Below are 27,374 nucleotides of genomic sequence, written 5' to 3'. Positions count from 1 at the left end.
GCTGTCAATACAGCATCTCAATGGGCACATGCACCTGACAAGTCCAGTTCACCCTGAACTCCAGCCCCTGGAGCGCAGGTGGTCAGGTTAGCTTAGGGCAGTGGGGAGGAAGCCTTGCTGGCTCCTTCCTGCCCGTACGGCCCCGGCCCAGCTCTCACCAGCCTCCATCACACCCTCTGCACAGGCCTCCCCAGCTCCCTGCAGACACAAAGGAAGCTCCCATGGGCAGCGGTGCCACTCGCTCCCCAAAGCCTTTCTGCAGATGATGATTTTGCCACAGCTTGCAGGAGGTGCAGTGAAGCCAAGGCCAGAGCAGTCCCAGGAGCTGGACCACTTTAGATGTCATTCATTGTTCTTAACGAGGTCCTAGGCTGGCTCTGGCCCACTGGCTCCCTGTGGCAGAGGCAAGCAGCTGTAATTAGGAAGATAAGCAGCAACAGCATTCACTCTTGCGAACCTCTCCTCTGCATGGGATGCTCCTCACTAGCCAGCTTCCAAGCTCAGCTTCTGCCTAGCTGTGGGAGAGCTACACGCTGCAGCATTGTTTGGAGATCAGTGGCCTTGGCTGATTGAGCTCGTTTATGGCTCAGGTTTGCAGGAGGGCTGGGACAAGATAAGGGATCAACAGGGGGCTCCCACCAGCTGCAAGGTGCTGATCTGCTCCAAACACCTGGCAGCCCAGCTGTGCACGACAGGCTGTGCATTGACTGGGGCATGGGTGGGGCTAGTGCAGGACAGTTTAGTTGGGCTACCCTGGCCCCTGCAGCCATAAACACCTCCCTGCCCCTGCAAAGTGGGGCTAGTCTCTCTGGCAAATGCTGCAGCTGTTCACCTGCAGAGGGATCACTCTGGACACAGGACGCCATTTCTAGTAGGAGTTTGTCACAACTGGAGGGAAGCAACGGCTGGATTCCCTTCCGATAGTAGCAGCTTGTTGGCTGTTCCCAGTACCAGCATTGCTAGAAGCTAAAATCACTCCACTTCCCCCTGGGCACTGGGGCAGTATCTACAGGCCAGAGGGCCACTCAGTCTTGCTGTGCGGTTAACACCTCCCTGCAGGACAAGGGTGCAGCACTGGGTCACTGACCTGTAGACCAACCCCCTCAGCAGCAATGGCTAGGAGTCCTGCTTCCATGGTCCCTTTGCCAGGGGTCATCTAGATGACCCGAGGGGTTGGTGCATACTAAACCCCAGGTTGATCCTGCCTCTATGTTAGGGAAACCCCTTTCCCCTCCAGTTGCCAGGAGTCCAGCGAGGGCTGGCCTCTCCAGCTAGGGGGTCTCACAAGAAGTGGGTCCCTGCCATCCCCCCCTCACAGGGTGAGGGGAGCCAGCGGCAGAGCTCTGCTAGCCAGCATGGCCAGAACCCTTTGGAAGTTAGTACCTGCAAACAGGCCAGAGCTCCTGGGGCTCCAGAGTGGGGAGGATCTCTCAACTACCCAAAGGCTAGGGAGCTTGTTACTGCTCAGCCCTCGAGCAATAGCGTGGAGACAGAGCTGTGGGTTGTGGTGGTGTCTAACTGGCAAGAGGGACACTAGGAATAAAGAGCCAAGCCTGTAAAAACAAAAATCAACTTCCTTTATTAAAAGTTACATCACCCATTGCCCCATGCTTTAGCATCACACTAACTTACTTTATACACAGTACAAAAGAAAAAAGAGGGTGGCCTAGGAAGATATAAAAGGCAGTAGTCAAACATTTTGTAGGGAACAGGGCTAGCAGCAGGGCATTAACAGTCGAGTGGTTGGAGCAGGAAGGCAGTTGCATGGGTAGCTGGCCAGCAGCCTTCTGGACTGATTGGGGTACAGCACCTTGCACGGATACTGTTACCCTGGTGCTGGAGTTTGACAAACTTCACACAAGGAGGCAATCCAGCCACAGTTTGGAATCAGGAGCCAGAGGTCTCCAGGCCTTTGGGATATTCTAGGAGTTAAGGATTCATAAGACAGGCTTTTATTTTCCCTGGCAGGCAAGTGTGTCTTAAGATCCAAAAGGCACCAGCAGCTGTGTAAGGCTTCCAGGCATGGTTGGGTCTGGGCACAAGGCTGTTTGCAAGCCTCCAGGAAAGTCACACTAGGCTCCTCAGCTCCAGGAAGCATCTCACACACATGGCTCAGCCACAAAGGTGGCATGGAGAGACAGGTGCCCACCAGGAGCCAGAGTTAGGCCTATTTCCTCTCCAAGAAGCTTGAAGATCTCATGTGAAGGGACCCAGGCCAGAGAGTTTGCCCACTGAGGCTCCAGCCTGCCAATTGCCCCATGCAAGACAAGCTGCTCTGCGGAGCTTCCTGGAGAGAAATCTGGCATCCCGGCAGAAGCTGCTCTGTGGGTGGGTGGGCACATGGCATCTGGCCACCCCCCTTACTCGTCCTCGCCCCCGCCGTACATGTCGGCCAGCTTCCTGAAGCGGCCGCCCCAGTCCTTCAGGTAGTCGTAGTCCTGGTCCCGGTCCGAGGCGGAGGAGTTGAGGGAGCTGAGCGAGGCTGCCTCAGAGCCGCTGCCCTCGTAGTCAAACACCAGCAGGGAGTCGTATGGCGGGGCGGTGGGGTCAGTGTCGGCCGCCTTCAGGTTCTGGGGGAGGGGAGGAGCGTTCGGTTACGAGTCATCCCAGCACGTGCTCCTGGGGTGCCTCTCCAGTGCAGCGAGCTTGGGGGGCAGGGGGATTAAACAAGGCCACCCCCATCAGTGCTGGCAGGCAGCACTAAGACCAGTGAGTTGTCACCTTGAGGGGGGAGCCAACCTGGGGCCCAGGCTTTGGCAGGGGACAGGACAGGCAGGGAGCTCTCAGATGGGAAGTCAAGAGGCAGGTTTGTATCATGAGACCAGGGCACTGAAGGGCAGTTTTGCTGAGCAGTGAGACTACCCTCAGTGCCTGCATTTGGGCCTGGGGCTCCCAGATCAGTCCTGATGGAGGGTCCCCTGCCACACCCATGAGTCACTCGAGAGTCTTCCCTCCTTGAGTCACCGGCAGGGAGATCCTGACCTTAGGTCAGCCCAGAGCAACCCCAGCGCCAACTGGCTTCCCACCCCAGAGGCTGGAATTTGGTCCCTCAGCTGGACCTGGGGAATTCTCTGGCAGGAGCCAGGTCCTGCCACCCCTGCCCAGGCAGGGCAAGTGCAGGCAGAGGTCCTGAGCAACCCTTGTTCCCACTGAGGTCAGTGGGAGCTGCAGCGCTCAACGCCCCTGAGGAACGAAAGCCGCTATGACCAGAGGCAGCCGGTCTGAGCAGAGGGCCTGGCACATCACCAGTCTGACAGCATGTGCACTCGGAGGCTGGGGCTGGTCATGCCAAGCACCCTGACAGAAAGGAAGAGCTCAGACTAACGGGTGCCACAGGCCTTCTCCTGGAGGTTGGCCTCCAGTGTTGGCCAGTGGGCTTTTCTAGACCCAACAGGGGAGAGAAAAAACAGGTCTGTGCTCTGGCCACATTCTCCACCACCCTCAGCCAGTTCCCCTGAAATCTCTACACCACCAGTTCTCAACCTATGGGCCACTTGCAGCCCAATCCTCAGGGCCATATCTCATGGATGTGGCCTGCTAGCAGAGAGCTGCATATGTGGCCCACACCTGGACATATCCACCCACCCTCTCCACTCCCCATAGCTAGGTTACAGCCTTGGGCGAGCTACACCCTGACAATGAGGGCAGGGATATCAGAGCCTAGCACAGCCATAAAACCAGGCTTTCCCAGCAGTGAGGTAACTGCACCAGGCCAGGCAGATAACACCCATTGCTGACCTTGGGTGGGCACCTTGGGCCCCCATGGCAATGGGAAGGGAGACCCTGAAGTGCCACCACATAGCCAAGTACATCCTTGGGCAGAACTGGCTGCAAGAACCAGCTGTCCAGGGAATCCCCACAGCAGCAGCGCCGCAGGTGGCTAGCCACTAGCCCTGAGGGTGGTATGTGCCCAATGTATGCACATCCAGCTAGAGCGAGGACCAGATCTTGAGCTCTAGAAAGGAACTGCTGGCCCTGATCAGCCAATGCCCATGTCCAGAGCTGGCTCCAGCTCCTCACTAGGTGTCATCAGCCCAGGCTCATGTGAGTTTAGCAACACTTGCATCCCTGGCCTCACCTCATCAATGAAGTTTCCGATCTCATCGGGGTTGGCAGGTCGAGGCCGATATTGGGGAGCTGGCAGCAGGGTCGGCACCACATCATTGCGGACGAGGACTTCGGGGCGAGCCTCCAGGCCGCGGTGCAGCTGGCTGAGGTCATAGTCCTTTAGGAGGGAGATGCACAGGGTCAGGGCCCTTCACTCAAGTTTGGCTGATCCAGAACTGGGATGTCTATTTGCCAGGCCACATCTGTCCTGGGGATGGGCACGGGCACCAGAGGGACTCCAAGGCCATTAGTTTTGAATGCCCAGGTTGCCCACTCCTGGAAACATGGAAAGCCAGAGAGTATGAAGGTGGGACCCAGTCAAGCCCCCAGGGCAAGCCAGTGCTTCGGGTGTGCTGTTACCCATTCCCCACCCCGCAACATACCATGGGCCACTAGTGCCCACCTGGTCTTCCTCGCCACCTCCCTCCTCGCCATAGTAGAAGACGTTGTCCCGGGTGTCGTCCTCGGGGAGCAGCAAGGGTTCCTTCACCACCTTCCTCCGTCGCACGAAGAGCAGCAGCAGCAGGAGGACTGGAAGAGACAAGACAGGTCGGTGTGTGCCATGCAGCCTGCACTGGGGCGCTCTCCTCCTCCCCGATGGGGCCCCATGCTGCTCTCCTGGTGCAGTGACCAGCAAGCTCCCATCTCGGAGCACCTGGCAGGAGGGCAGGTGCCAGTTCTAATGGCAGGGAACCCAGGGCACAGAAGTGAAACAGCAGGTCAGCAGTGGAGCCGGAACAAGGTCCCAGGTCTGACCATTGGTCCTCTAGCCACTAGGTAAAGCTGCCTCACCCCAGGCAGCAGCAGGTCCCATCATGCACCGGGAGACACCTGCTTCTGCAGCTCACCCTCCATGCAGGCCAGGCTAGCTTAGCTCTGGAAGACCCCACCCTGGCACAAGATGCCCATCAGCCAGGCCTAGAGCAACTCCTCCCAAGCACTCACTCAGTAGGGCCAGAATAGCCCCCAGGATGGCCAGAATGATGGGGACTCCTGGAACAGGCAGCTGCTCCTTGGGGCATGTCTCTGCATGCCCCTCACAGTTGCACACTTCTGCCTTGAGAACAGTCAGCTGGTCTTTGTTCTGGTTGTCAAAGAGCCGCAGGTAAACTTGGTAGATGTCTTTCTTCAACGGCTCCAGCAGCTTCAAGGTGAGCATCTCCCCTGTGCAGACAGACAGTGGGATTATGGGTGAGACAGCAGCTTGGATACCAGAGGGGAGGGTCACCAGGGGTCAGAGAACAGGCCCCCCACATCCCCTCTACCTCCCCAGCAGACCAAGACCCTACAGTGCCATGAACATGCTCTACCCAAGACCACTTCATCCCTGGAGTTTGCATCTTCCCTCCCCAGTGTTCAACCATGGCATATCTGGGACTAGGATACCCAACACATAACACATGCAGAGAAATCACAAATGTAAGGCTGGAAGGGGCTGAAAGAAAGAATCATGGAATATCAGGGTTGGAAGGGACTTCAGGAGGTCATCTAGTCCAACCCCCTGCTCAAAGCAGGACCACCACCAACTAAATCATCCCAGCCAGGGCTTTGTCAAGCCTGACCTTAAAAACCTCGAAGGATGGAGATTCCACCACCTCCCTAGGTAACCCATTCCAGTGAAATAGTGTTTCCCAGTATCCAACCTAAACCTCCCCTACTGCAACTTGAGACCATTGCTCCTTGTTCTGTCATCAGCTACCACTGAGAACAGTCTAGAGCCATCCTCTTTGGAACCCCCTTTCAGGTAGCTGAAAGCAGCTATCAAATCCCCCCTCATTCTTCTTCCGCAGATTAAATCCCAGTTCCCTCAGCCTCTCCTCATAAGTCATGTGTTCCAGTCCTCTAATCATTTTTGTTGCCCTCCGCTAGATGTTTTCCAATTTTTCCACATCCTTCTTGTAGTGTGGGGCCCAAAACTGGACACAGTACTCCAGATGAGGCCTCACCAATGCCAAATAGAGGGGAACGATCACGGCCCTCCATCTGCTGGCAATGCCCCTACTTAGACATCCCAAAATGCCATTGGCCTTCTTGGCAACGAGGGCCCACTCATATCCAGCTTCTCGTCCACTGTAACCCCTAGGTCCTTTTCTGCAGAACTGCTGCCTAGCCATTCGGTCCCTAGTCTGTAGCAGTGCATGGGATTCTTCCGTCCTAAGTGCAGGACTCTGCACTTGTCCTTGTTGAACCTCATCAGATTTCTTTTGGCCCAATCCTCCAATTTGTCCAGGTCCCTCTGTACCCTATCCCTACCCTCCAGCGTATCTACCTCTCCTCCCAGTTTAGGGTCATTTGCAAACTTGCTGAGGGTGCAATCCACGCCATCCTCCAGATCATTAAGGAAGATATTGAACAAAACCAGTCCCAGGACTGACACTTGGGGCACTCCACTTGATACCGGCTGCCAACTAGACATGGAGCCATTGATCACTACCCGTTGAGCCCAACAATCTAGCCAGCTTTCTATCCACCTTATAGTCCATTCATCCATACTTTAACTTGCTGGCAAGAATACTGTGGGAGACAGTGTCAAAAGCTTTGCTAAAGTCAAGGAACACATCGTCCACAGCTTTCCCCTCATCCACAGAGCCAGTTATCTCGTCATAGAAGGCAATTAGGTCAGTCAGGCATGATTTGCCCTTTGTAAATCCAGGCTGACTGTTCCTGATCACTGTCCTCTCCTCTAAGTGCTTCAGAATTGATTCCTTGAGGACCTGCTCCATGATTTTTCCGGGGACTGAGGTGAGGCTGACTGGCCTGTAGTTCCCCAGATCCTCCTCTCTTTTATTTTTATATAAAGAAGATGGGCACTACATTAGCCTTTTTCTAGTCATCTGGGACCTTCCCTGATCACCATGAGTTTTCAAAGATAACGGCCAATGGCTCTGCAATCACATCCGCCAACTCCTTTAGCACTCTCGGATGCTGGGCATCTGGCCCCATGGACTTGTGCTTGTCCAGCTTTTCTAAGTAGTCCTGAACCACTTCTCTCTCCACAGAGGGCTGGTCACTTCCCCTCCCCATGCTGTGCTGCCCAGTGCAGTAGTCTGGGAGTTCATCTTGTTTGTGAAGACAGAGGCAAAAAAAGCATTGAGTACATTAGCTTTTTCCACATCCTCTGTCACTAGGTTGCCTCCCTCATTCAGTAAGGGGCCCACACTTTCCTCGACTTTCTTCTTGTTGCTATCATACCTGAAGAAACCCTTCTTGTTACTCTTAACATCTCTTGCTAGCTGCAACTCCAGGTGTGATTTGGCCTTCCTGATGTCACTCCTGCATGCCTGAGCAATATTTTTTTTATACTCCTCCCTGGTCATTTTACAAGCTTACAAGAAGTGGAAGATTGGACACAGGTCATCTAGCACAACCCCTGTGCTGAGGAAGGACCAAGTATTCTCTAGACCAGTGGTTCTCACCCTGCAACCTACGGGCCACTTGCAGCCCGATCAGCACAGAGCTGCAGCTCATGTGACATGCTTAGGGCCATACAGCTAGAATTGGAGGTGGCCCACAACGGTAAATATCTTGAGAACCACTGCTGTAGACCATCCCTGACAGGTGTTTGGCCAACCTGTTCTTAAAAGCCTCCAACCATGGAGGTTCTGCAGCCTTCCTAGGTAATTTGTTCCAGTGCATAACTACCCTGACAGATGGGAAGTTTTTCCTGATGTCCAACCTAAACCTCCCGTGCTGCAATGTAAGCACACTACACCTTGTCCTGTCCTCAGTGGTTAAGGAGAACAATTTATCTCCCTCCTCCACATACATAAGAGGTTGTTACAAAATGACTGTTAGACTGAAAGGGGACATGCTGTCTCCAGACTAGACAAACCTAACTTTTTCCAATCTTGCCTGGTAGGTCAAGTGTTCTAGACCTAGTCACATGAGTGACTCCAAGCCAGCACCACACCACGTTGCATTCTGTGGGCAAGGGCTGCGTCCTGCACTGCCTTGCCTTTGATCCACAGCCACAGTTCAGGGCTCGTTCCTCCTACTGGAGGGAAAGGAAGGAATGGGGAGGGGGGCAGGTGAAGGGGAAATGGATGGTCTGAGGTCTCAGGTGACCAGCAAATCCCTTCAGCAGTTACCTTTGCTGTCCATTTCAGCAGCCCAGCTCGCACCAGATCCATGGAGGAGCTCTGCTCTGAAGGGGGAGGTGTTTGGGGGCAGGTCCTTGTCAACGATTGTCAGGACCTGTGGCACCGGATTCCGGTTGCAGACAGTGATCTCCCGAGGGTCTGGCTCGGGCCCATGGTCGTTCACATCCAGGAGAGTCAGAAGCAAGGTGCCGGTGCCAGTGGCAGGAGGGGCACCTGTTGGGGACAGAGTGGAGGTTAATCGTGGCAAGTGATTCAGTCTCCTTCGCCTGGCCCAGAAGGGGAGCCCACTGCTCAGCAGGTGGGAGACCCCTGTTCCGTGCCTGACCCAGAACAGAGCTGCCCTGCCAGCCAGGGGCAGCACGTGTCAGCTCTGGAGGTCCCTGGTGCAGTCCCAACAGTGACCACCACCTGGGTCCCCACTCTAGGCTACAGGGCCTGCTTTGCCCATGACTCAGGTGAGGCTCCCAAGCCCTGCACCTTCAGTTCCACCCCAGCACAGGCTGCTTCAGACTGGTGCAGTATGATGGAGGGGCCGACAAGCCAGCCTGGGCTGCTTTTAGAAGGACTCCCATCTTTCTGGGAAGGGAGCTGGGTTTTAATTTAGGTGTGGTTTCTCGTGACAGCCTCGGAGGGGGTGTGGCCTTAGCACATGTCTCTCACATGGGGAGCCATCACCAGCGCAGGGGAACAAAGATGCTCTTGATCGCAGAACCGCAGCGATCAGACAAGCTCTCAGCCCTGCCCCCCACATTCCAGCTGCAGAGCTGTTACCATCGTCCACTGCCAGCACGATGGCCGTGTAGGTGTTGTTCTTCACAAACACAGCCTCCCTGTCCAGCTGGGCCTTCGCTGTTACAATGCCGTTTTCCGGGTGAATCTCCAGCCACCCCGCAGGGTCATTCCCAATGCGGTACCTGAAAGGAAAGAGCGTTAGGGGACAGAAGAGGCGCTAGAGCCTGGGGCAGAAGCCAGTTTGTAGGGGGAGGCTATTCTGGAAGGTGCCTCCCAAGACGCTGAGAGGCCAGACTCAGCACCACTCTGACAGCGGGTGGCTTTCGGTGGCACTTGGGCATTGAGCTGGGCGGCTCCTGCCCAAATCGCGGCTTCCCTGGGGGCTCTGTACTCCTGCGCAGCGGGCGCTGAACTCCAGAGCGTGGAGCCCAGAGGTCCTGTCCTGCAAGGGCTGCCACGCCAGCTAGTCTGTTCAGGGACGGGAGCAGTGGCCATGGGATACGGTGTGTTTGGCAAGGGCCAGTCCAGAGGCGTCGCTGCCCATGGTTTACAGGTCCAGACTGTATGGCACAGGGCTGTCAAGGCCATCGGTCTCTGTTTGGCCTTGGTGAGCCTGGCTGTTTAGGCACGAAGCTGGGTTCTGTATGTGTGGTGTTACCAACCCAGGCTCCCAGTCCAACACCACCACTTACCGGATTGTCTGACTCTGCATTTTGTCTGGGTCCTGAGCCATGTAGGAGGTGATTTTCTGCCCAATAGGCACATCCTCCGAGACCTGGGCTGTCCTGATGGGTGGGTCGAAGACAGGTGCCTCGTTCACATCCTCCACGTTCACCGTGACGGTGGCCGTGGAGGTTGAGAGCTTCACAACAAAGGGCTCCTCATTGGTGGCTGCCACGTAGAGGATGAACTGGCTTCTCACCTCAAAGTCCAAGCCCTGGGAGGGACGAGAAGGAAAGGTGAAGCCAGGCCTCTTGCCTCATGCCCAGGAGGGCGGGCAATTCCTCCAGCAATGTGGGAGCTGGCTGCTCTAGACTTAGCTACGTGGCAACACCATGTGCTCAGCTGTGCTGCAGAATGGCCCCGGGTTTTGATGCAGCTACTTCAGTCCGGCAGGACGCTGGCACCAGGCGCAGCCGGCGCTTCGCCCTGCAGCACGCCAGCCCAGTTTTAAGGCAGGCAGATGCCCCTCTCACGCCCAGAGGCGCACTGGTCTAGCTGCCCATGAAACCCAAGCCCACCCTACCTTGGCTGTTCGCAGAATGCCCTCATTGGTCTCGCGATCCGTGGTGACGGTGAAGAAGCCTCCTTCGTTGCCTCGCACAATAGTGTACACAGCCCGCCACGCCGCTGTGTTGACCTCGTCCGTGTCTGTCACGGTCAGCCTCTGGACCTCACGCCCCGCTTCATTCTCTGGCACTGCCACGGTGTACTGCAACACAGGGGCATGCAGGCCATGGTCAGCCACACAGTCACAGCTCAGAGCAGAGACAGCACCGCCCTGAGCCTTCTCCACTGGCCAGCAGCACAAAGCAGCCAGCAGGGACAGCGATCGCTCCTTGCTCTCCCACCTTGCCCCACTCTTCCTGCACATGGCATAGGACAAGACAATAGATTGCAGTCCTTGCCTGGAACCACGCCCTCACTGTCTGTGCAGCACCTAACAGTGGGGCTGATCCAGCTGGAGCCCCTGAAAGGGAGACATCTGGGGCACCCTGGCTGTTTGATCCCCTACAACTGGGGTAGGCTCAGGATAGCAGCAGCCTGTGCAGAGAGCACTTCATGTGGCTCCTAGCCAACAGATGCTTTGGGTGAAGGAATGGCCCCTTTTCCTTGCAGTCTTCACTGTGCCTGCCATCTCCCCCCACCCGATCCCAGGGAGGTGAATGGGGCAGGACACCCCAGCACAGCTGGTACTCATGAGAGGGTGACTGAGTAGGTACCGTTCTGGGGTCAAACACAGGAGCGTTGTCATTGGTGTCTGCAATCTTGATCACAGCGGATGCAGTGGCTGTTAAGCCTTCCCCATCCAGGTCTGCAGCCTGCAGCGTCAGCGTGTATTCTCTCACTCTCTGGGGGGGGAGGCAGACATGCCAGTCAGTGGTAGAGATGGATAGATAAGACATTAGCAGTGCTGCCTCAGATGCCAGTTCCCTGTAACCCTTTCACACAGTCCCCAGCAGCCAGGGCATGTCAAGCTGACTATGAGAGTCCACCATGCTTCAGGACTCCCTGGGCAGGGGTCTGCTCAGATCTCAGAGGCATGCATCAACAGGGAGCCCTTCTCCCCTGCAGCAGCCCACAGTTCTCCAGCCAGGGAGAGCCACTGCAGGAGTCTTCGTGTGTCAAGCCCAGATTTATAAACCTGGGCATTTCCTGCAGCCCCTTTCAGACCATCAAGAGGCAGGCTGCTAACAAGGAGCCGTCTCCTTCATAGGCTTGTGCCATACAGCTGCCCTTGCTGGCACAAGCTGGAAAAGGACCGTCCTTGGCACACTTCAGTAACTGAAGATGTTGCCACCCTCCTTCATGGAACTTTGCTATGGCAACAGCTGCCATGCTGCCAAGCCCACATCTCTGCTCACCTCTCTGTCTAGGCCACTTGCAATCACACTGATGGCTCCAGTGGCTCTGTGGATGGTGAACATCTGGGGATGGGGTTCCTTAGGCTCTTGGTTCAGGATGGAGTATGCAATGACCCCATTGTAGGACTCTATGGCATCATCTGCATCTGTGGCAGTTACTTGCATCACAGAGGTACCTGAGAGAGTGGGGTAGAGTTGGAGGTGGTAGTGGCTCGCTCCTCCCTGATCAGGAGGCAGAACATTTCCCCTGAGGGGCGCTGCAGCCTCATACAAGATGCTTAGAATTTTTAGGAGCTCAGAACCATAGCAGAGACTGCCAATGGAGAACGGAGCAGCGTTGGGCTCATTCCTTCAGTAGGAAGGAGAGCTAACTGCTCTGAGGACTCATTGGCAAGCCACACAAAAGGGTGTGTAAGTGGGCACCACATTCATGGACCAGTGGCTTGGGGAGCCTGCCTGACCCTTCAGGGCTGCCAGAGACCAGAGGCTTGTAAGAGATTATCAGGGCTTGATTTGTGCTCTGTACTGACTGCATCCATGCCCCTGCAATCCATGTGCAGACTATCAGAGATGTCAAAGGCAGAATCCCACCTGCTAACAGGGACACCCCAGACCCAGCCCATGCTCTGTCCCACTAAGGGCTAACAGAGCAGAGCCCAGGGATGCAGATTTCTGGAGCCTGGATCACTATCAGCAGGACAAAGTTATTTCCACCCATTCCTCCTACCTGGCAGTGCTCCTTCCAGGACTGAGCCTTTGAAGAGCTCCTGGGTGAATTGGGGTTTGTTGTCGTTCTGATCAGTCACGGTGATGATGATCTCCATGGGCTCCTCCACAGGTTTGCCATTCTCAGACACGGCATGAGAGAAGAGCTACAGACAAACAAGAGGGCTCTGAGCTCCACCATGCTCCCTTCCACCAGCGACTGACTCAGAAACAGGCCCCCTGGTCAGTGGGGCTCTGCCCACCTGCCACACACAGGGCTTGGGTGACTTACGTGGTATTTGTCGATGTCTTCTCTGTCCAAGGGCTGAGTCACCATCATCCAGCCGGTCTTGGCCTCGATGGTGAAGATGCCGTTGGGAGGGGTGTCTGCACCTTGCCCTGTGATGCTGTAGATGATCTTGGACTCTTTATCCCTATTGGATTTGATCTAGGGGGAATCAAAGCATGTACATGGCGTATGGTATAACGAAGGCGGAATTAGACTAGCACACTGCAAGTCACAGCTCAGTAACAGACGTGAGTAGGGCCAGACTGAAAGATGGATAAACTTGCATTCAGACAAGACCAACAGTGGGAAACCTTCAGGAACCCACTGTGCTCCAGCAAATACAGAAGAATCTGCTGCAACAGCGTCTAGGGGAGTGCAAAGATTTTCCTCTACTGTAATTCCTGACAGTGGGATTCTGTAGTTCATTACTATTTTAATAGGGATTAAATTGTTAAAATGCCAATGATAGAACATTCCACAACTAGAATATGGAAGTGTATAAATATGCCGAACATAGCCCTGCCCTCCCAAACTGGCAGAGCCCCACCACCTTTTCAAAAGCACCCACTGGCAAAAAGCAAAGTCAGCACCTGTGCAGTCAGGCATGTGACATGTTTAGGTCCAGCAACAAGAGACCCGGCAGCACCTGCCTGCCCAAGAGGCAGCATTCAGGTGGGTGAATGCAGGTTTGAGATGCGTCCCTACCTGAACCAGCTTTTTAGGGAACGGGCCCCTCTCATTTTCAGGAACCCTTATTGGAGGGATCACCCAGTCCCTCTTCTGTCTCTGCAGACCAGGTCTGGCCTGTGGGAACATCAGCACTTCTGCTGGGTGGCCTGGAGCAGATTCCTACAGGGAGAAGGAGACATCCATGTGTACAAGAAACAAGCCCAGGGATCCCAGACCAGCCAGCGTATAACCCTGGGTTAGCGCGGTGCCAGCCGGTGGCTCCTTTATGCAGAGCGTGCTGTGAGCACAACAGACCTGGAGTCAGACTTGCTGACCGTTCAGACACAGACGCTGCAGGAGGCCAGACCACGGTGAGTGGGATGAAGACCATATACATGATCCAAGCCAGACACAGAAATAAAGTGCAATGGAGAAGGTTGCACTCTGGGCCCAGTGTGACCAGGGGCCAACTTGGCAGTCCAGGGAGCGCTACAAGTGGTGATTCCCACTGAGCCCCACACTCCTGGGCTGCTCTAGCCATGAAAGCAGTTGCTAGACCAGCGTCATTCTCCATGTAACGGACTCCCAGCAAAGCAACAGGCAGTTAGTGGGCTGGGTGCACTGGCAACACTACAGCGTTAATGGTTGGGGGACTGGCCTTCCCACCCCCGTCTCTTGTAGGGGCCATGATCAGTCAGGGCACCTTGCCATCCTGTTAGCGGAACAAGGTTCGCTAGTGCTGTATTCTACCCAAGGCACAAAGGTTGCCATAGAGTCAGCCCTCTGCGCTCCCTACAGGCCTGCCAGCTGGCACGAGTGTTACCTGTGCTGAGCGAGGGCTTTGGTTCTTCACAGTCACTGAAGCAGAGAATTTCTTGCCCGTGGAATCCCAGGCACTCACAGTAAAAGTCTTCCCCTGCCCAGGCAGCTGGGTTTGGTGTCTCACCAGGACCGTCCCATCCGCCAGCACCCGGAAGTCAGCATCATCTGCATCGTACAGCGCTAGCTTCCATCTCGTGCAGTCCTCAAACCTCACTGGGGAGGAAGGGCTCTGTTAACAGGCTCCCGCCACGCACAGGACGGCAGGAGACAGACTAACTGCAACGGCTTCCAGCTTGAAGGGGTTTGCCTATCTAGTCATTTTCATGTTACCCCTTTCCCAAGCCATTGGGCCCGAGCACACGTCATCATTCCCTGGAGTGGCCAGCCTGGAGCCAGCCTTCTGAGCTACCCAGCCACATGTGCAAACAAGTTTCTCAATGCCAGAAGGGAGAAGGGAGACGGGAGACAGGAACGTGACTGATCAGATATCTCCAGCGAGACTCTGGGTAACCCACTAGGAGGCAGTAAGTGTTTAAGCCAGACATGTGACAGCACCCACCATACAGGAAGGGGCAGGGGAAATCTGGACTTATCCTCCAATGCGATCAGCTAAGGCTGCTCTCAGACAACTGGAGCTGCTGACTCAGCTAAGACAGGCTGTGCCTAGTGCAGTCAGCGAGCCCAAACAGAGGCTGGGTTTCTGAAACTGGCCGTAGGAATGGTTATCTCCCTATAGTAATACACCAAGGTCAGAATCCCGATGGGTCTGTCAGCCTGGGCCCCCACCACACAGCACGTGGCCTTCCAAGCTTGGGTAAGTGAGGGCGACGGTGCCACTTTAGAGACGCAGCATCACTTGCTATTACACCTCCAGAACAAGGCAGTAAGTCGGCCGCCTGTCGGTTAGCACCCATGACTGTGCAGTTCCAGACAAGAACTCCACCTCCATGCTGTCTGCAGACAGCCTTGTTAACAGGAGGCAGAGGGATGGAGCAATTAGCAGGAGGGCCAATTCTCCTCTGGCAGGTAGTTCCTACTGCAGAAGAGCCTGTGATGGCCTGACTCAGTTTAGAGGTTTAGTTGCATTAGGAGTTGGGAATGCAAGAGGCGGACTGCAGGGCTGAGGGCTTTGGGCAAATCCCACACCAGGTGCATGATACCTTGGCAAAGACTCCAAGAATGAGCCTTTGCACTGCATGCTTCAGTCATATTGTATCCTGGCCACACCCTAACTCCTTGCACAGAGTGCCCACAGGGCACACCATTTCTATCCCAACAACCAGGCTGCTAGGCCAGAGACTTACCCAGTTCACCAGAGCTACCCCAGCCCTGTGTGGCTGAGTGCATTGGGCCAGCAGTTAACGAGAGCACTATAGGTCTTCTTAGACCTCTCTGCCACCAGCTCTTCCACAAGGTAATGCTGCCTAGGAGAGCTGCAGCCAGGACCTCAGCAGTCAGAATCCTAGACTATCAGGGTTGGAAGGGACCTCAGGAGGTCATCTAGTCCAACCCCCTGCTCAAAGCAGGGCCAACCCCCAATTTTTGCCCCAGATCCCTAAATGGCCCCCCTCAAGGATTGACCTCAACCCTGGTTTAGCAGGCCAATGCTCAAACCACTGAGCTACCCCTCCTTGGGCAGGAAGGCTGTACTCACCTTGTGCTGTAGGCCAGTGGTCCCAAAGCTTTTGCAATGGGATAGTTCACAGATTCTTGCAAACACCCACCCTGCCATTCACTATTGCCTGGGCCCCCATTCCATACTACGCCCATGAAATGCATGGCAACTGGTCTGGTAGAAGAGAGACTTCCTGTAAGCCAGGAAAGCCAGCACCCTGCGACAGCCAGCTCTGTAGACTACTGCATGGAAGCCTGTTTGGGGCATGCTCCCCTTTTCTTTGCCATTGAGGGGCTGAGGTCACACTCCAGAACATGGCTTCGGCTGTGACCTGCGTTCTCAATGCGAATACCCTAGGAGACGAGGGCTCCCATAGCCACGTCACAAGTACGGGCACATGTAGCATGCCAGCAGGTCTACACTTGGCTGCCAGTTTAGAGGGGTGCCATGCCCTACAGGGGCAGCCAGAGAGCAGGGTAATGGCAGGCAGGCTTGGAACAGTGCTCCGGACCCAGGGCTTCCCTATCCCATGCTCTTGTTTAGGAGGGGTTTCTGCCCACGCTCCAGCGGCAGGGAATCCAGGAATCCCTCTGGATAATGCAGTGGCCAGTCACTGGTCTCCAGAAGTCCACATGTGTAAGAGCCTGATGTGAGGCCAAGCAGTTGCATGGCCTGTTGGGTAATCTGCCCCCAGCAGTGAGTTACATGCATGTTTCTGGTTTGCTTTCAGACCCTGGGCCCAGGAGGAGTCACTGACTCCCAGGTAGCACTGAGAGGTCTAGCCTCTGCTATGCAGGTATTTAAATGGCCAAGTTATTCAATCAGACCTGTTCCACTTCCTGCTCCTGCCATGCTGATCCAGCCACAGAGCCTCCCTCACCAAGGATGGGGCAGCTGTTGCATGGGGAACACTGTGCAGCTCTGTAGAGTGGCTTTGGAGGTGAGACTGGGGGGCAGTTCCTCACAGCTGGAAGGACAGGCCCTCTGCTCCCTGTTTTGCACAGGAAGATGCTCATGCTCTGACCACTGCAGCGAAGAGCAGGTGTTGGGCATAACACCAAGTAGCCTGTACAGGAGGGGACTGCACCACCCTTAGATCAGGGGCATGGAGTGAAGCCTGGCCCATTCTCCAGTTAACAGCTTTTAGGGCTGTCAAGAGAAGGCTGCAACTGCCCACCAGCATGGCTGGTCTTTGAGAAATCCAGGGTCACTGTGCGATCTCCTCCCTTCCTGGGGCAGGAACAGTCAGGGAGCAGCTTGCTGCTCCACTCTCACTGGAGATCAGGCCCAGCTAGACTGGTCATGTCTTAGCAACTCGACCTTCCCCGTGACCTGGGAGCAGTTACAAGAAACTGACTCTCCATGGACTGACTCCTCCACAGGTCCCGGACTAGGGTGGCTAGCTCAGTATAGGTACCAGCCTCTCTGGGATGGGTGAGTGGAGGGGGGAGGCTGGTGACAGGAAACCCAGTAACTGCAGCACAGGTGCCTTGAGGCAGCCAAACGGACCCCATGCCTGGAGGATTCCAGGTGCTCTTCAGTCCTGCAATCACCAGTTTGTTCCCTTGCCATGCTAGGAGTGACAGCAGGTGCTGAAGTCCTCCCACTCTCATGGACTCTAGCCTCCAGCAAGCTGTGGCGTTGCCCACGCCTGCTCCGAGCTGGGCTAACCAGCACGATGCAAGCCCAGCCGCTGGGCTCCAGTAGTGCTCCCTTGTTACTAGCCCTAGTGAACTGCACCGGTGGGAAGGTTTTAGAGTGCCCAGTGCAGACAGAGCCCTTATCACCACACACCATCTGTGGTCTTGGACAAGAATTCCCGAGGGCCATGCACAAAAACCCATCTCCCAGAGACAGCACCAGCCTCAGCCATTACACACTCAAGGGGAGCTGCACTTGCATCCAGGATCACACAAACCCTGCAATAAAAACACAAGCTCTTTCCACACTTAACGTGGCCCGGGGGCCCTTAAGGCTTCGGCTCCTTTGTAATTGTCAGCCTGCATGTCCATGAGACTGCCCTGGGCCAGCTCAGCTGCTTTGGCACATTATAAGCCCCAACCTGCAGCAGCAGCCTGGACAGGACCAGGAAGTCCTAGAGTGATACTTTGTGGAACATAGGCCTCCATTTCTCAGAGAAGGGACAGTGTTTGCAACAGACATCTCTGCTCTAGGATGGAGAAAACAGGAAGGCTTCCAGCTCCCCACATCCAGCTAGACCCAGCAGAGGTACTCCGAGTGAGCTGCACACTTGGGTCAGCTCACCGGCCTTGGCTCGCTGAAAGCACTCACCACTTAGTGGTATTTCAAGTTCTGCAGCCATTAGCTAAGCCCATCACCGAAGCTAGAGTTCTGCACGCAGTTACTGGAAATAGCCACCTCCCCCAGGACACTTCAAAACAGAAAGAGTAAACAAGGGCTTGCAATGCTGCCCTGCATCAGACCATGCAGGAGACAGATACAGCTCCTAGAGCTCTGGGACTGCTGGTCACAGTCCCCACCAGAGGCACTGCAGCAGAAAGCTCCCACCACTGCATAGATGGCAGGCGCTAGGTCGTCTATGGAAGCGGTTATTGCTTGCCTTTAACCCTGAGCAGAGCCACTTCATGGCCCCTAGGTCTTGGGCCCCAGCCCAGCAAGCAACTGCCTCTGCCTGGCATTCACCACAAGGATACCCAGCCTTGGTACCAGCTGGGCAGGAAGGCAATCCTTTCACTCAGACAGCAGAGGAAGCCCTGTAATAGGCAAGGCCAATAGGACGCCCTTTGCACAAGCCCTGTAGTACAGGCAAGGACTGCACCTACACCCAGGAGTCTTCTGCATCACTTCCCTGGTCAGAGGCTTAAGTGTAATCAGAGTTGACCTGTTTGTCTGAGATGGACTAATAGCAACCGGCCAACTCCTCCTCCACACTGGAGAATTAGCAGTTACACTTCAGAACATTAAGTGCATGTGATTTTTTTAAGATGCATTTTGATCCCTGTGTAATGCTGATTAGAGGACTCAAATAGCTCTGGATATTAAATCTCTCCTAACGGCCTGCTTTTCAGCACCATAGTGCTACTCTAAAGAGTAATTTGTAGCAGGCTTTCCAGCACAAGGGGAATTAGAACAAGCTAGGAGATCAGCACCTCCCCTCTCTCCAGCATGCATGGAATTTTTGCAGCCCCTGTGTTGACATACCAAAGGTCTGTCTCAAGGCCTCTACTTTACAAAGGTCAGGCTGTGTGAGAGGTGAAGGAAGAGCAGAAAGCCTGCTTTGGTTAAATCCTCCCTAAGCAAAGCAGTAATCACCACTGTGTGGACGCAGCACCCCCAGGGTCCTCTTACAGCAATCCCTGATCTGCAGCCACCAGTGCAGGGTTTTAGTCAAGCTCAAAGCACTGGGAAGGCAACATTGCCATGCTAAGGGAACAATTGGCATTTTGAGGAACGTTAATTGGGCTTTGGGCACTAACCAAGTAACTGCTCTGCAGGCTGGATTTGGCTAGTTTTGCAGGCCAGTGAATTACTGAACAGCATGGATCTGGCTTATAATGGGAGAGCTCCCTGGATCCACTGCACATTTCTGTTAGGTATTTTATTTGTTTTTACATCTCCAGACAGAAGAGTGAGCTTTGAGAGCCTACAGCTTGGGCTACACTAGAAAATTAGGGCAGTTTAACTACATTGCGTGAAAAATCCACACCCCGAGCGGTATAGTTAAGCCGACCTAAATCCCTGTGTAGATCACACTAGGCTGATGGAAGAATTCCTCAACCTAGCTACTGCTTGTCAGACAGCATTACCCACATGGGGACAGGAGAACCCCTGCAGTCTACACCAAAGTGCTCCAGCAGCTCTGCTGTAACCTTTCAAGTGTAGGCAAGCCCTTGTCACACGCAGGTGTAGTCTCTCCTTCCCCTCACTGTGAGGGAGGCTCTGGCCCATGGGGAAGGGAAGTCTTTCTTCCACAGAGCAGGGGGTGACATTAAATCAACTAAGTTCTGGTGTCCTGAAATCACTCCAGCAAGCATGGAGTTAAGTGCATTCCAGTCCCTGGAGGGACGGCAGAGGAGACAGACCAGCCTCTGTTTGGAGTACAATGTGCACATTTCACATCCCCGGAACCATGCCCAGGACTGGCTCGGCTCATCTCAGCACCTGATCCGCACTCCCTGGGCCCACTGCAGGGTGGGCCAGCAGAGGCAGGGAAGAGAGTCCAAAGCTGAGCCATTCCCCCCATTCGGGACCCTGGGGAGGTCACCCCGCAGGTGACTGGAGCATGTCTACTGGGCAATGAAACACCCACCTCACTTCAAGAATTCTGCACTGGCACCCGCTGCCATGCTTGAGCAGGCCTGGAATGCAAGGGCAGGGACAGGCCCACTGACTGCCATTTCAGGCCGTCTAACCCAGGCATTGGCTGGGGGTGGGGGATTTAAATGCCACCCTCCAACGCCTGGCACTAGCCATCAGGACATGGGTTCAGGGGTGCTGCCACCAGGATTCTGCCACATGCACAAAGACCAGAGAGATGCAGCCCTGCCAAGCTGAATCATGCCTGGGGCTCCCAGGTCAGTCTCAGGAGCGAGCAAATTTATCCACAGCCCCAGCATGGGGGAGACTCCAGCCCAGAAGCAGCAGCCCTAACTCAACAAGCAGAGCCGCTTTAGCTGGAAGGGAGGGGTTGCTGCAGGGGAAGGCGGGGGAGTATCTGTTAAGACATGACACCAGCCAAAATAAGCTAACAGGCCAGGCAGGGCTGGATTAACCTTTTGTGAGTCCAGCGCCAAACTTATTTGTGGGCCCCATGGGAGCAGTGGAGCATGGTGCAGGGGGGTCAGTCCCCAGAGCGAGGGGCCAGCCAGGGGCAATGGGGCATGGCATGGCAAGGGCAGCCCTGTTCCACACAGCCCAGTGCGAGGGCACTATTTATAAACTGGCAGTTGCCAGACACAGTGGCACGCCTGGCCCTGTGCTGCCAGTGTGCCCCCTGCCCTCGGGGGCAGGCCCAGGCCACACCACACAGCCCTCCCCAAATCCTCCTGACTCTGTATGGAGAGAGCCCCCCCAGCCCAGCACCCCTCCCAGCCCCCTCCACACAAATGCACAGCGCCCTGCCCAACACTACCCCTGCCCAGAGCCTCCCAGCCCACAGCCCCACAACTGCCCAGCACCCCACAAAACCCCCACTCCCTAGTGCCCTAACAAACATCCTCCCTGCCCTCACAGCTCAGCAGTGCCCCCGCAAGAAACCCACTCCCCCACACCCTGCCTCCTGTCCGCACTCACTGGCCCTGCTGGGAGGTGACTGTCTGCCAGGCTGAGCACCAGCACAGCCAGAGCTGGTCTCGGGGCTCCGGTCCCTCAGGAGTGGTGTGATCTGCCAAGCCAGGACCTGCCCCGGCCTAAGACTCACTTCCCCTGGAGGGGCCCAGCCAAGCTCCCCGCACTGTCCCCTGCCCCCACCCAGTGAGACTGGCCAGGCTTCTGCCCCAGTCCCAGGAGAGACAGGTGGGGACCCACAGGCGGTGGGAAGCAGAGGCTGCCCGGAGCCGGAGGTGCACTGAGGTCCGGCCAGGGAGCAGAGAGGAGCAGGGGGATGGGGCCGAGGAGGCAGCAGGCCAAGAGGAGCAAGTGGTGGATGGGGTGGGGTGGGGGGTCAGAGTGGTCTCAGGGTGCAGGGCAAGCCAGGTCAGTAACTGTCTCACAGAAAGCTCCCTCCCCACATCTTCTCCCAGGGCTTGCTCAGAGCCCATTTACAGGACGCTCTAGTCCTGCACCATTGCCCTGGGCGGGTGGGGCTCAACAAGGTGTGGGAGTCTTTGGCCGTCCAGTCACAGAGGATTGTCCTCCAGCCGTTTGGACGTTAGCATTTCAAAGGCTGCATTCCCCAAGACAAAGCCTCCTGCACTCCAGGGGGAGGAGCAGAGATAAAGAGGAGACAGGCCCACTCTTTCTTCGGGGATAGAAGCAGTTTTTATGAAGTGTTGTAGGCCTGGGGGATTTATGACCACGGATGGCCAAGTTCACCAGAACTCAGGGCAAAGTTATAAACAGAGTGGAAATTTCCCCTACTTTGGGGTGGGACAGACATGAGACAGCCTTTGCAGGCTAAGCCCTAACTACATTAAGGAAGTTTCCACTAAACGTGTAACCCCCCAGTCTGAATTAGGGCTTTAGCAATTCAACTGCCGCAGAAAAGGCCCTTGAGCCACCCCCCATTTGGAAATAGACTCTCCTCTATAGGGTCTGATCAGATCATCTGCTGACCACACTTCAGAGGAACAAAGCAGCCAGGGCCTGGCACTCTCCATTTCCGCTTTCAGAAGTGCCAGCACTGGTCTAACTAACTGCCCAGGAAGCCCAGAGGATTGGGGTTTAGGGAAGGAGGCCACAAGACCTCCTAAACTGCACTGGGTGAGAAGAGGGAATCAGAATTAACCCTCCATTCCAGGACAAGTTTTGGAGCCTGCTGGATACTAGAGAATAAGCTGGAATGTCAGGGCAGGTTTTGACTTAGGAGCAGCCAGGAAGCTGCTTAGCTGTTATAGCTCCAGGGAACCTCACTCAGCATGCAGGGTTTCCTCCCCTAGGCTGCCTGGGTACCCTCAATTATTTGTGCTCAACAGGAGCCCAGGGAGAGGAGGTCTCTGCCCCGAGGACCTCGCAGTCTGGCAGAGCTGATGAACAGTGGAGGGGTGGAAGGAGGGAATGGAAGCCAGCTCTTCCTGACAGGACTCAGAGGCATCACAGCAGAGCATTTGGGGCTCCACTTTTCAATGGCTCTCACGGTGCAAGCGTGGCCAGTGGCCCACCGGAGGCCAGGGAGGGACAAGCAGAGGGGAATGTCCAAGCGCAAAGGGACAGAACAAGAGCCACACCCCAGAGCATCAAAGCTAGTCTCAGCCTGGGGTAACCCAGAACCACGCTGCCCTAGGAGCCCAGGGGAAGGACTAGCACACAAGGCAGAAGCGATCAGCCGACACCACCCACCCCACAGGCAGGGGGCAGACAGGGCTCATGGGGGAGCACCTGGTGGGGTGAAGCCATCCAAGGGCACGTCCCGCAGCTGCTGCAGCATTCAAGTCCCACAGGGCAGCGAGCAGCACCCCGTGGGCATGACCCAGAGCCCGGGGCAGCCAAGTGTCTCCGCTCCCCACGGGCTCTGCCCCACTGCCCCCGGGATCCCGACCCCCCCAGGGAGGCAGCCTTACCTTGGCCCAGGACCTGGCCCCGGAGCAGCTGCGCACGGGGCACCACGAACGCGAACCGCTCCAAGGCAAAGCCAGCCCGGCACGGCTCCGCCGGCTCGCCCAGCTGCCAGCCCACCTGCGCCAGGGAGAGCTGGGTTAGCCCCCCACCGGCGCGGCCGGCCCCCCCTCCAACCCCGCAGCCCCCCCCCACCGGCGCGGCCGGCCCCCCCTCCAACCCCCCCCCCACCGGCGCGGCCGGCCCCCCCCCCCCAACCGGCGCGGCCGGCCCCCTGCAGCCCCCCTCCGGCCCCGCACAGGGCTCCCCTCCGGCCCCGGCACACGCGGCCAGAGGGGGTCCGGGGGCCCCTCCCCGGGGTCCAGGCGGGCAGCGAGCCCGCAGCGCGGCGCCGTTACCTGCAGCAGGAGCAGGAGGTAGAGCCCGGGCAGGCGGCCCCGCAGCAGCCCCATCTGTGCGGCGGGGCGAGGGGGACGCGGCGCCTCCATCTCGCCCCGGCTGCCCCGCCCCGCGCCTTTAAAGCGGCGGCTCCAGGTGAGGCGGGACCAGGTGCCGCCCCGTCGGCTCCGCCCCGGGAGGGGCTCAGCCCGTGTGCGCGGCGCGGGGCGGCGCCAGGGCCCGCCCTGACCCGGCCCGGCCCGAGAGCCCCCCGGGCCCCATAGCTCCTCCTGCCCCCCACCCCCAGAGCCCCCCCGCACCTCCCCCCGTTATCCAGCCTCCCGCTAGAGCCCCTCTGTCCCTCCCCCACCCTGCCCCAGAGCCCCCCCGCACCTCCCCACATTATCTAATCTCCCCCCCCAGCCCCTCTGTCCCTCCCCCACCCTGCCCCAGAGCCCCCCTGCACCTCCCCACATTATCTAATCTCCCCCCCCAGCCCCTCTGTCCCTCCCCCGCACCCTGCCCCAGAGCCCCCTACAGTTTAAACCGGGTTCCTGCACAGACTATAACTGCGTCTACACGGGGCCCTTTGCCAACACAGCTGAACCGGTTAGGGGGGCCCAACCCGGTCACAACATACAAAGAGCATTATTTGGTTCTATTTTGTTTAGGCCTAGTAACGAATAGAGACAAAATTGTACATTATTTGTACTGAGTGCAATAAAAGCCTACATAAAAAATTACAATGATTTGGAAAAAAAAAAACCGGTTGGGGGATGGTTTTTTCACACTCCTACTGACATGGCAACGTTAGCAAAACCTTTAAATATGCCTGAGTGATGCTTCTTAAAGGAAGGCCTTTACCAGCAGGGTTGGGCGGTGGGAATTCCCCTGGAGCGGGACTCTGCTGTCAGAAGTTTGGGAAGTGCAGCTTTACAATGCCCTGTTTGGGTATTTGTAACAATGGCAGGTAAAGTCATGCCCAGGCTGAGAGTGTGGGTGAAGCTGAAGGAACCGGTTTGATTATTAATAGTTATTTATTATTAATTATCACTGTTTGCTTATTGGGGGGGCACTCTGCAACTGTTACCTTTTGCTTTCTGTGTATGGCCTCATTCTGTTTCTCAGTACGGGGTGGGATGTGTGTGTTTTACACACGCATGCAGCGCCCAGCAGCCGCTGTGTTCGTAGAGTTGGTCCTTGGAGGAGACCTGCACGCTGTGCTCTCCCAGGGAGATTTCACTTTCTTGTTCATTCTCCTGAAATCCAAACTAAAAGTGTTTTCAGGCTAAAAGCGTGTGCTTTGGGTGGAAATGAGTCTTCAGCTGTTCGTGAGTTCGACATCTGGGCCTGCTGCAGGAGGAGTGAGATTTTTACCAGGAGAGCAGCTTTGCAGAGTGGGGTAGGGAAGCTGTTCCCTAACAGGGGCGAGAGGGAGGAAGGCACAGAGACAGCAGTCTGATGATGAGCAGTGTGGATTTTGGGCCGCGGAAGTGCCAGCGTGACCATGCACAGTATGACAGCGGGGTGCAGCGACAGGCAGTATCCCAGGGATTACACGCTGGGATTTGGAAAGTAACTTGGGTGACAGAAAACTGGACTAAACACAGAAGGCCCGATCCTCAACTGGTGTAAATCAGCATCGCTCTGTTGGGTTCGATGGCGCTATGATGATTTGCACGAGCTGAGGGTTGGGCCCCTGGAGCGGGGGGAAGGGGCGGCTGTGGAGATTTTTTCCAGCAGGATAACTCTGTTCTCATGGGAAGTTCCTGCGGCTTCCCAGGGTGATGCCAAGGCAGCAATCCCAGCCCCGAGCAGGTCTGCAGGGGAGACGGGACAGTGGCCCTGGACATACGTGCCCCAGCTGAGGGTGCCATGCTAACAGCAATGCCCCCGGCCCATGGGGAGCGGCCTACAGCCTCTTGTGCCTTGTTACCAGGAGGAGCAAATGCCGGGGGAACGTTTCCAGTCGTGTCACGTCCCCGGCAGGCCCCAGCCACTGGCCTCGCGCAGGTGCTGAGGACACAAATTGCCAGCGTCGGAGCGAATGCCGTGCCGGTGAAGGTACTGGCTGCACGGCCTGGAGTATGGAGCCCAGTCACTCGCCCCTGAAGTGGGCAGGGTCGGTGCCCGCTCCCCTCCCCTGGTCCCGCTGCCGGCCTCACCCAGGCAGCAGTGAGGGGGAAGTTCAGGCTCCTGGCTGAACCCGCCCTTGCCCAGCAGGGTCAGTTGGTGCTAGCCGGGGGCTCTGAGGCGGATACGCCTCCCCCCGGATCCAGCCTGAAAAGCACCAACTCCTTTCACATTGGCCACTGCAGACGGGCACGACTGACAGCCAAGGCTGAACCGAACCCCATTCCGGAGCCAGCTGCCTGCCTACGCCCGGGGGTCTCACGCATCTCAGGGGGCCTGATTCCTGAGCTAGTCCAGTTCCCTACAGGGGAAGTCGATTCTAACCCCAGTGATACTTTCCCAGGGCTCGTCGTACCTGCAGGTACCAGCAATGCCCTTCCACCGCGAGAGCCGGGGGGCTACTTGTTGGCTCCAGCATAATTCTTACATTAAACCATCTCTGCATTTGAAACAAGCTTTTACAATTCCCTCCACTGTGCCCAGGGGATGGATCCTGGGAGGAGCATGAAATACTGGAGGGGTTGGTGTAAATCAATGTTAACTGGCGAGGCTGCTGTTTATCAGCCAGCATTTCATTACACGTGGCAATCCAAGGAGGCAGAGCGCACAGGAGCCCAGCTCACCAGTGCCAGGGCTCTGCTGCCGTTCACGGGCTCCTTGGCTCGCACCCTGGCACCCACGCAGCCTTGTGGCCTGTGAATTACAGCCTTGCGCTCACGCAGGGACCGTCTATCTCACAGGGCGAACAGAAGGGCCCCGTGGGGCTTCTGCTTTCAGATTAAAACCATCCTGCTAACGACACCCAGTCAAAAGGACGGACACCAGCAGCAGCAAGTGCCAATCACTGGCTCAGATAAGATCCGCCCAACGTACGCGCGCGCGTGTGTGTGTCTGTCTGTCTGTCTGTCTGTCTACCTGTGCTGGTGCCCCTCTGGCAGGCCCTTGTGTGGTTTGAGAAGCATCCACTTTGATTGAATTCGCCTCGTTAGCACTACAAAAAGTAATTTGCCCTCTGTTGATACTCACCCCTTCTTGTCAACTGTTGGGAATGGGCCACATCCACCCTGATTGAATTGGCCTCATCAGCGCTGACCCCTCACTTGACAAGGCAACGCCCATCTTTTCACGTGCTGTATATTTATACCTGCTTACTGCATTTTCCACTCCATGCCTCCGATGAAGTGGGTTCTGGCCCATGAAAGCTTATGCCCAGATAAATGTGTTAGTCACTAAGGTGCCACTGGGGCAGATGTGGATGAAAGTACGTGAGGCTCCCCTATTGCTGGTGGGACACTAGGGCAAAATCTTCTAGGGCAAAATTGCCCCTGGGCGCACATGGGGCCTCAGCATCGCCCCTGCCCAGCTTGAGCCCCAGCGTGGAGCAGCCCTGAGCACAGCTCAGCTACCCTCGAGGGTCTGGCCCTGTCTTCTGGTTTTGGTGGCTGGTCGCTCAGCCGTGGCTGGGCCGCACCCCTCCGAGCACACCCAGTGGTTGGCCCCCCAAGGGAGAGTTCCCCAGAGGCATGGGGCTCACCCCATGTCTGTCCAGCCCTGGACACAAGGGGGCCCTGCTCCGGTGGGGTCTGGGCATTACTGCAATGGAGACGTTAAATCCTAGTGCAAACACACTTGGGCCAGGCCACTGAACAATCGCTGCTGAGCCTGCTTAGGGAGCGTCCCCAAAGCGGGGGTTTTACAGCCTGCCCCCAGCATGGTGTCACTGCAGGGGTGGGGCCTCTCCCTGCTAAGGGTCCAGTACGGACAGGCCCCACGGGGGACAGCTGGCTTCAGAGAGACTAAGCGTGAGTCACTGAAGCAGAGAGCAAAGTCCTACCAGCCCCAGCCCCACTGAGCTGGCGTGTCCCTCCCCACCGCTGGGATTTCAGGAGTTTCTTCTGCCTCCTGCAGTTTGCTGCACAGACGTTATGGTTCGACCCTTTCCCTTGGCGAAAGCCCAGCTGTGGCATGGCCAGATGTGCAGCCACCTGGCAAACCAGCCCAGCTGAAAACTGTCTCCAGCCAAATAACAGTACGGCCCAGGTGTG

General features: G+C 56.4%; 1 protein-coding gene across 1 annotated transcript; it reads right to left on the bottom strand.

Moving 5' to 3' along the window:
- Positions 1–1,581: 1,581 nt before the first annotated feature.
- Positions 1,582–23,365, bottom strand: LOC141996708 (B-cadherin-like). Its single transcript, XM_074968970.1, has 16 exons — positions 23,217–23,365; positions 22,824–22,938; positions 14,011–14,222; positions 13,224–13,367; positions 12,522–12,677; positions 12,252–12,396; positions 11,525–11,700; positions 10,883–11,011; positions 10,186–10,371; positions 9,632–9,876; positions 8,979–9,121; positions 8,196–8,420; positions 5,053–5,271; positions 4,511–4,638; positions 4,079–4,225; positions 1,582–2,570 (listed from the first exon to the last, which is right to left on the bottom strand). Exons 1-16 carry the CDS (start codon positions 23,304–23,306, stop codon positions 2,361–2,363), a joined length of 2,670 nt encoding a protein of 889 aa, XP_074825071.1. The 5' UTR covers positions 23,307–23,365; the 3' UTR covers positions 1,582–2,360.
- Between the last annotated feature and the right edge of the window lie 4,009 nt (positions 23,366–27,374).

Source organism: Natator depressus, chromosome 12 (genome assembly GCF_965152275.1).
Source record: "Natator depressus isolate rNatDep1 chromosome 12, rNatDep2.hap1, whole genome shotgun sequence".
Classification (NCBI taxonomy): domain Eukaryota; kingdom Metazoa; phylum Chordata; order Testudines; family Cheloniidae; genus Natator; species Natator depressus.
This window is presented reverse-complemented; position numbering and strand designations above follow the sequence as displayed.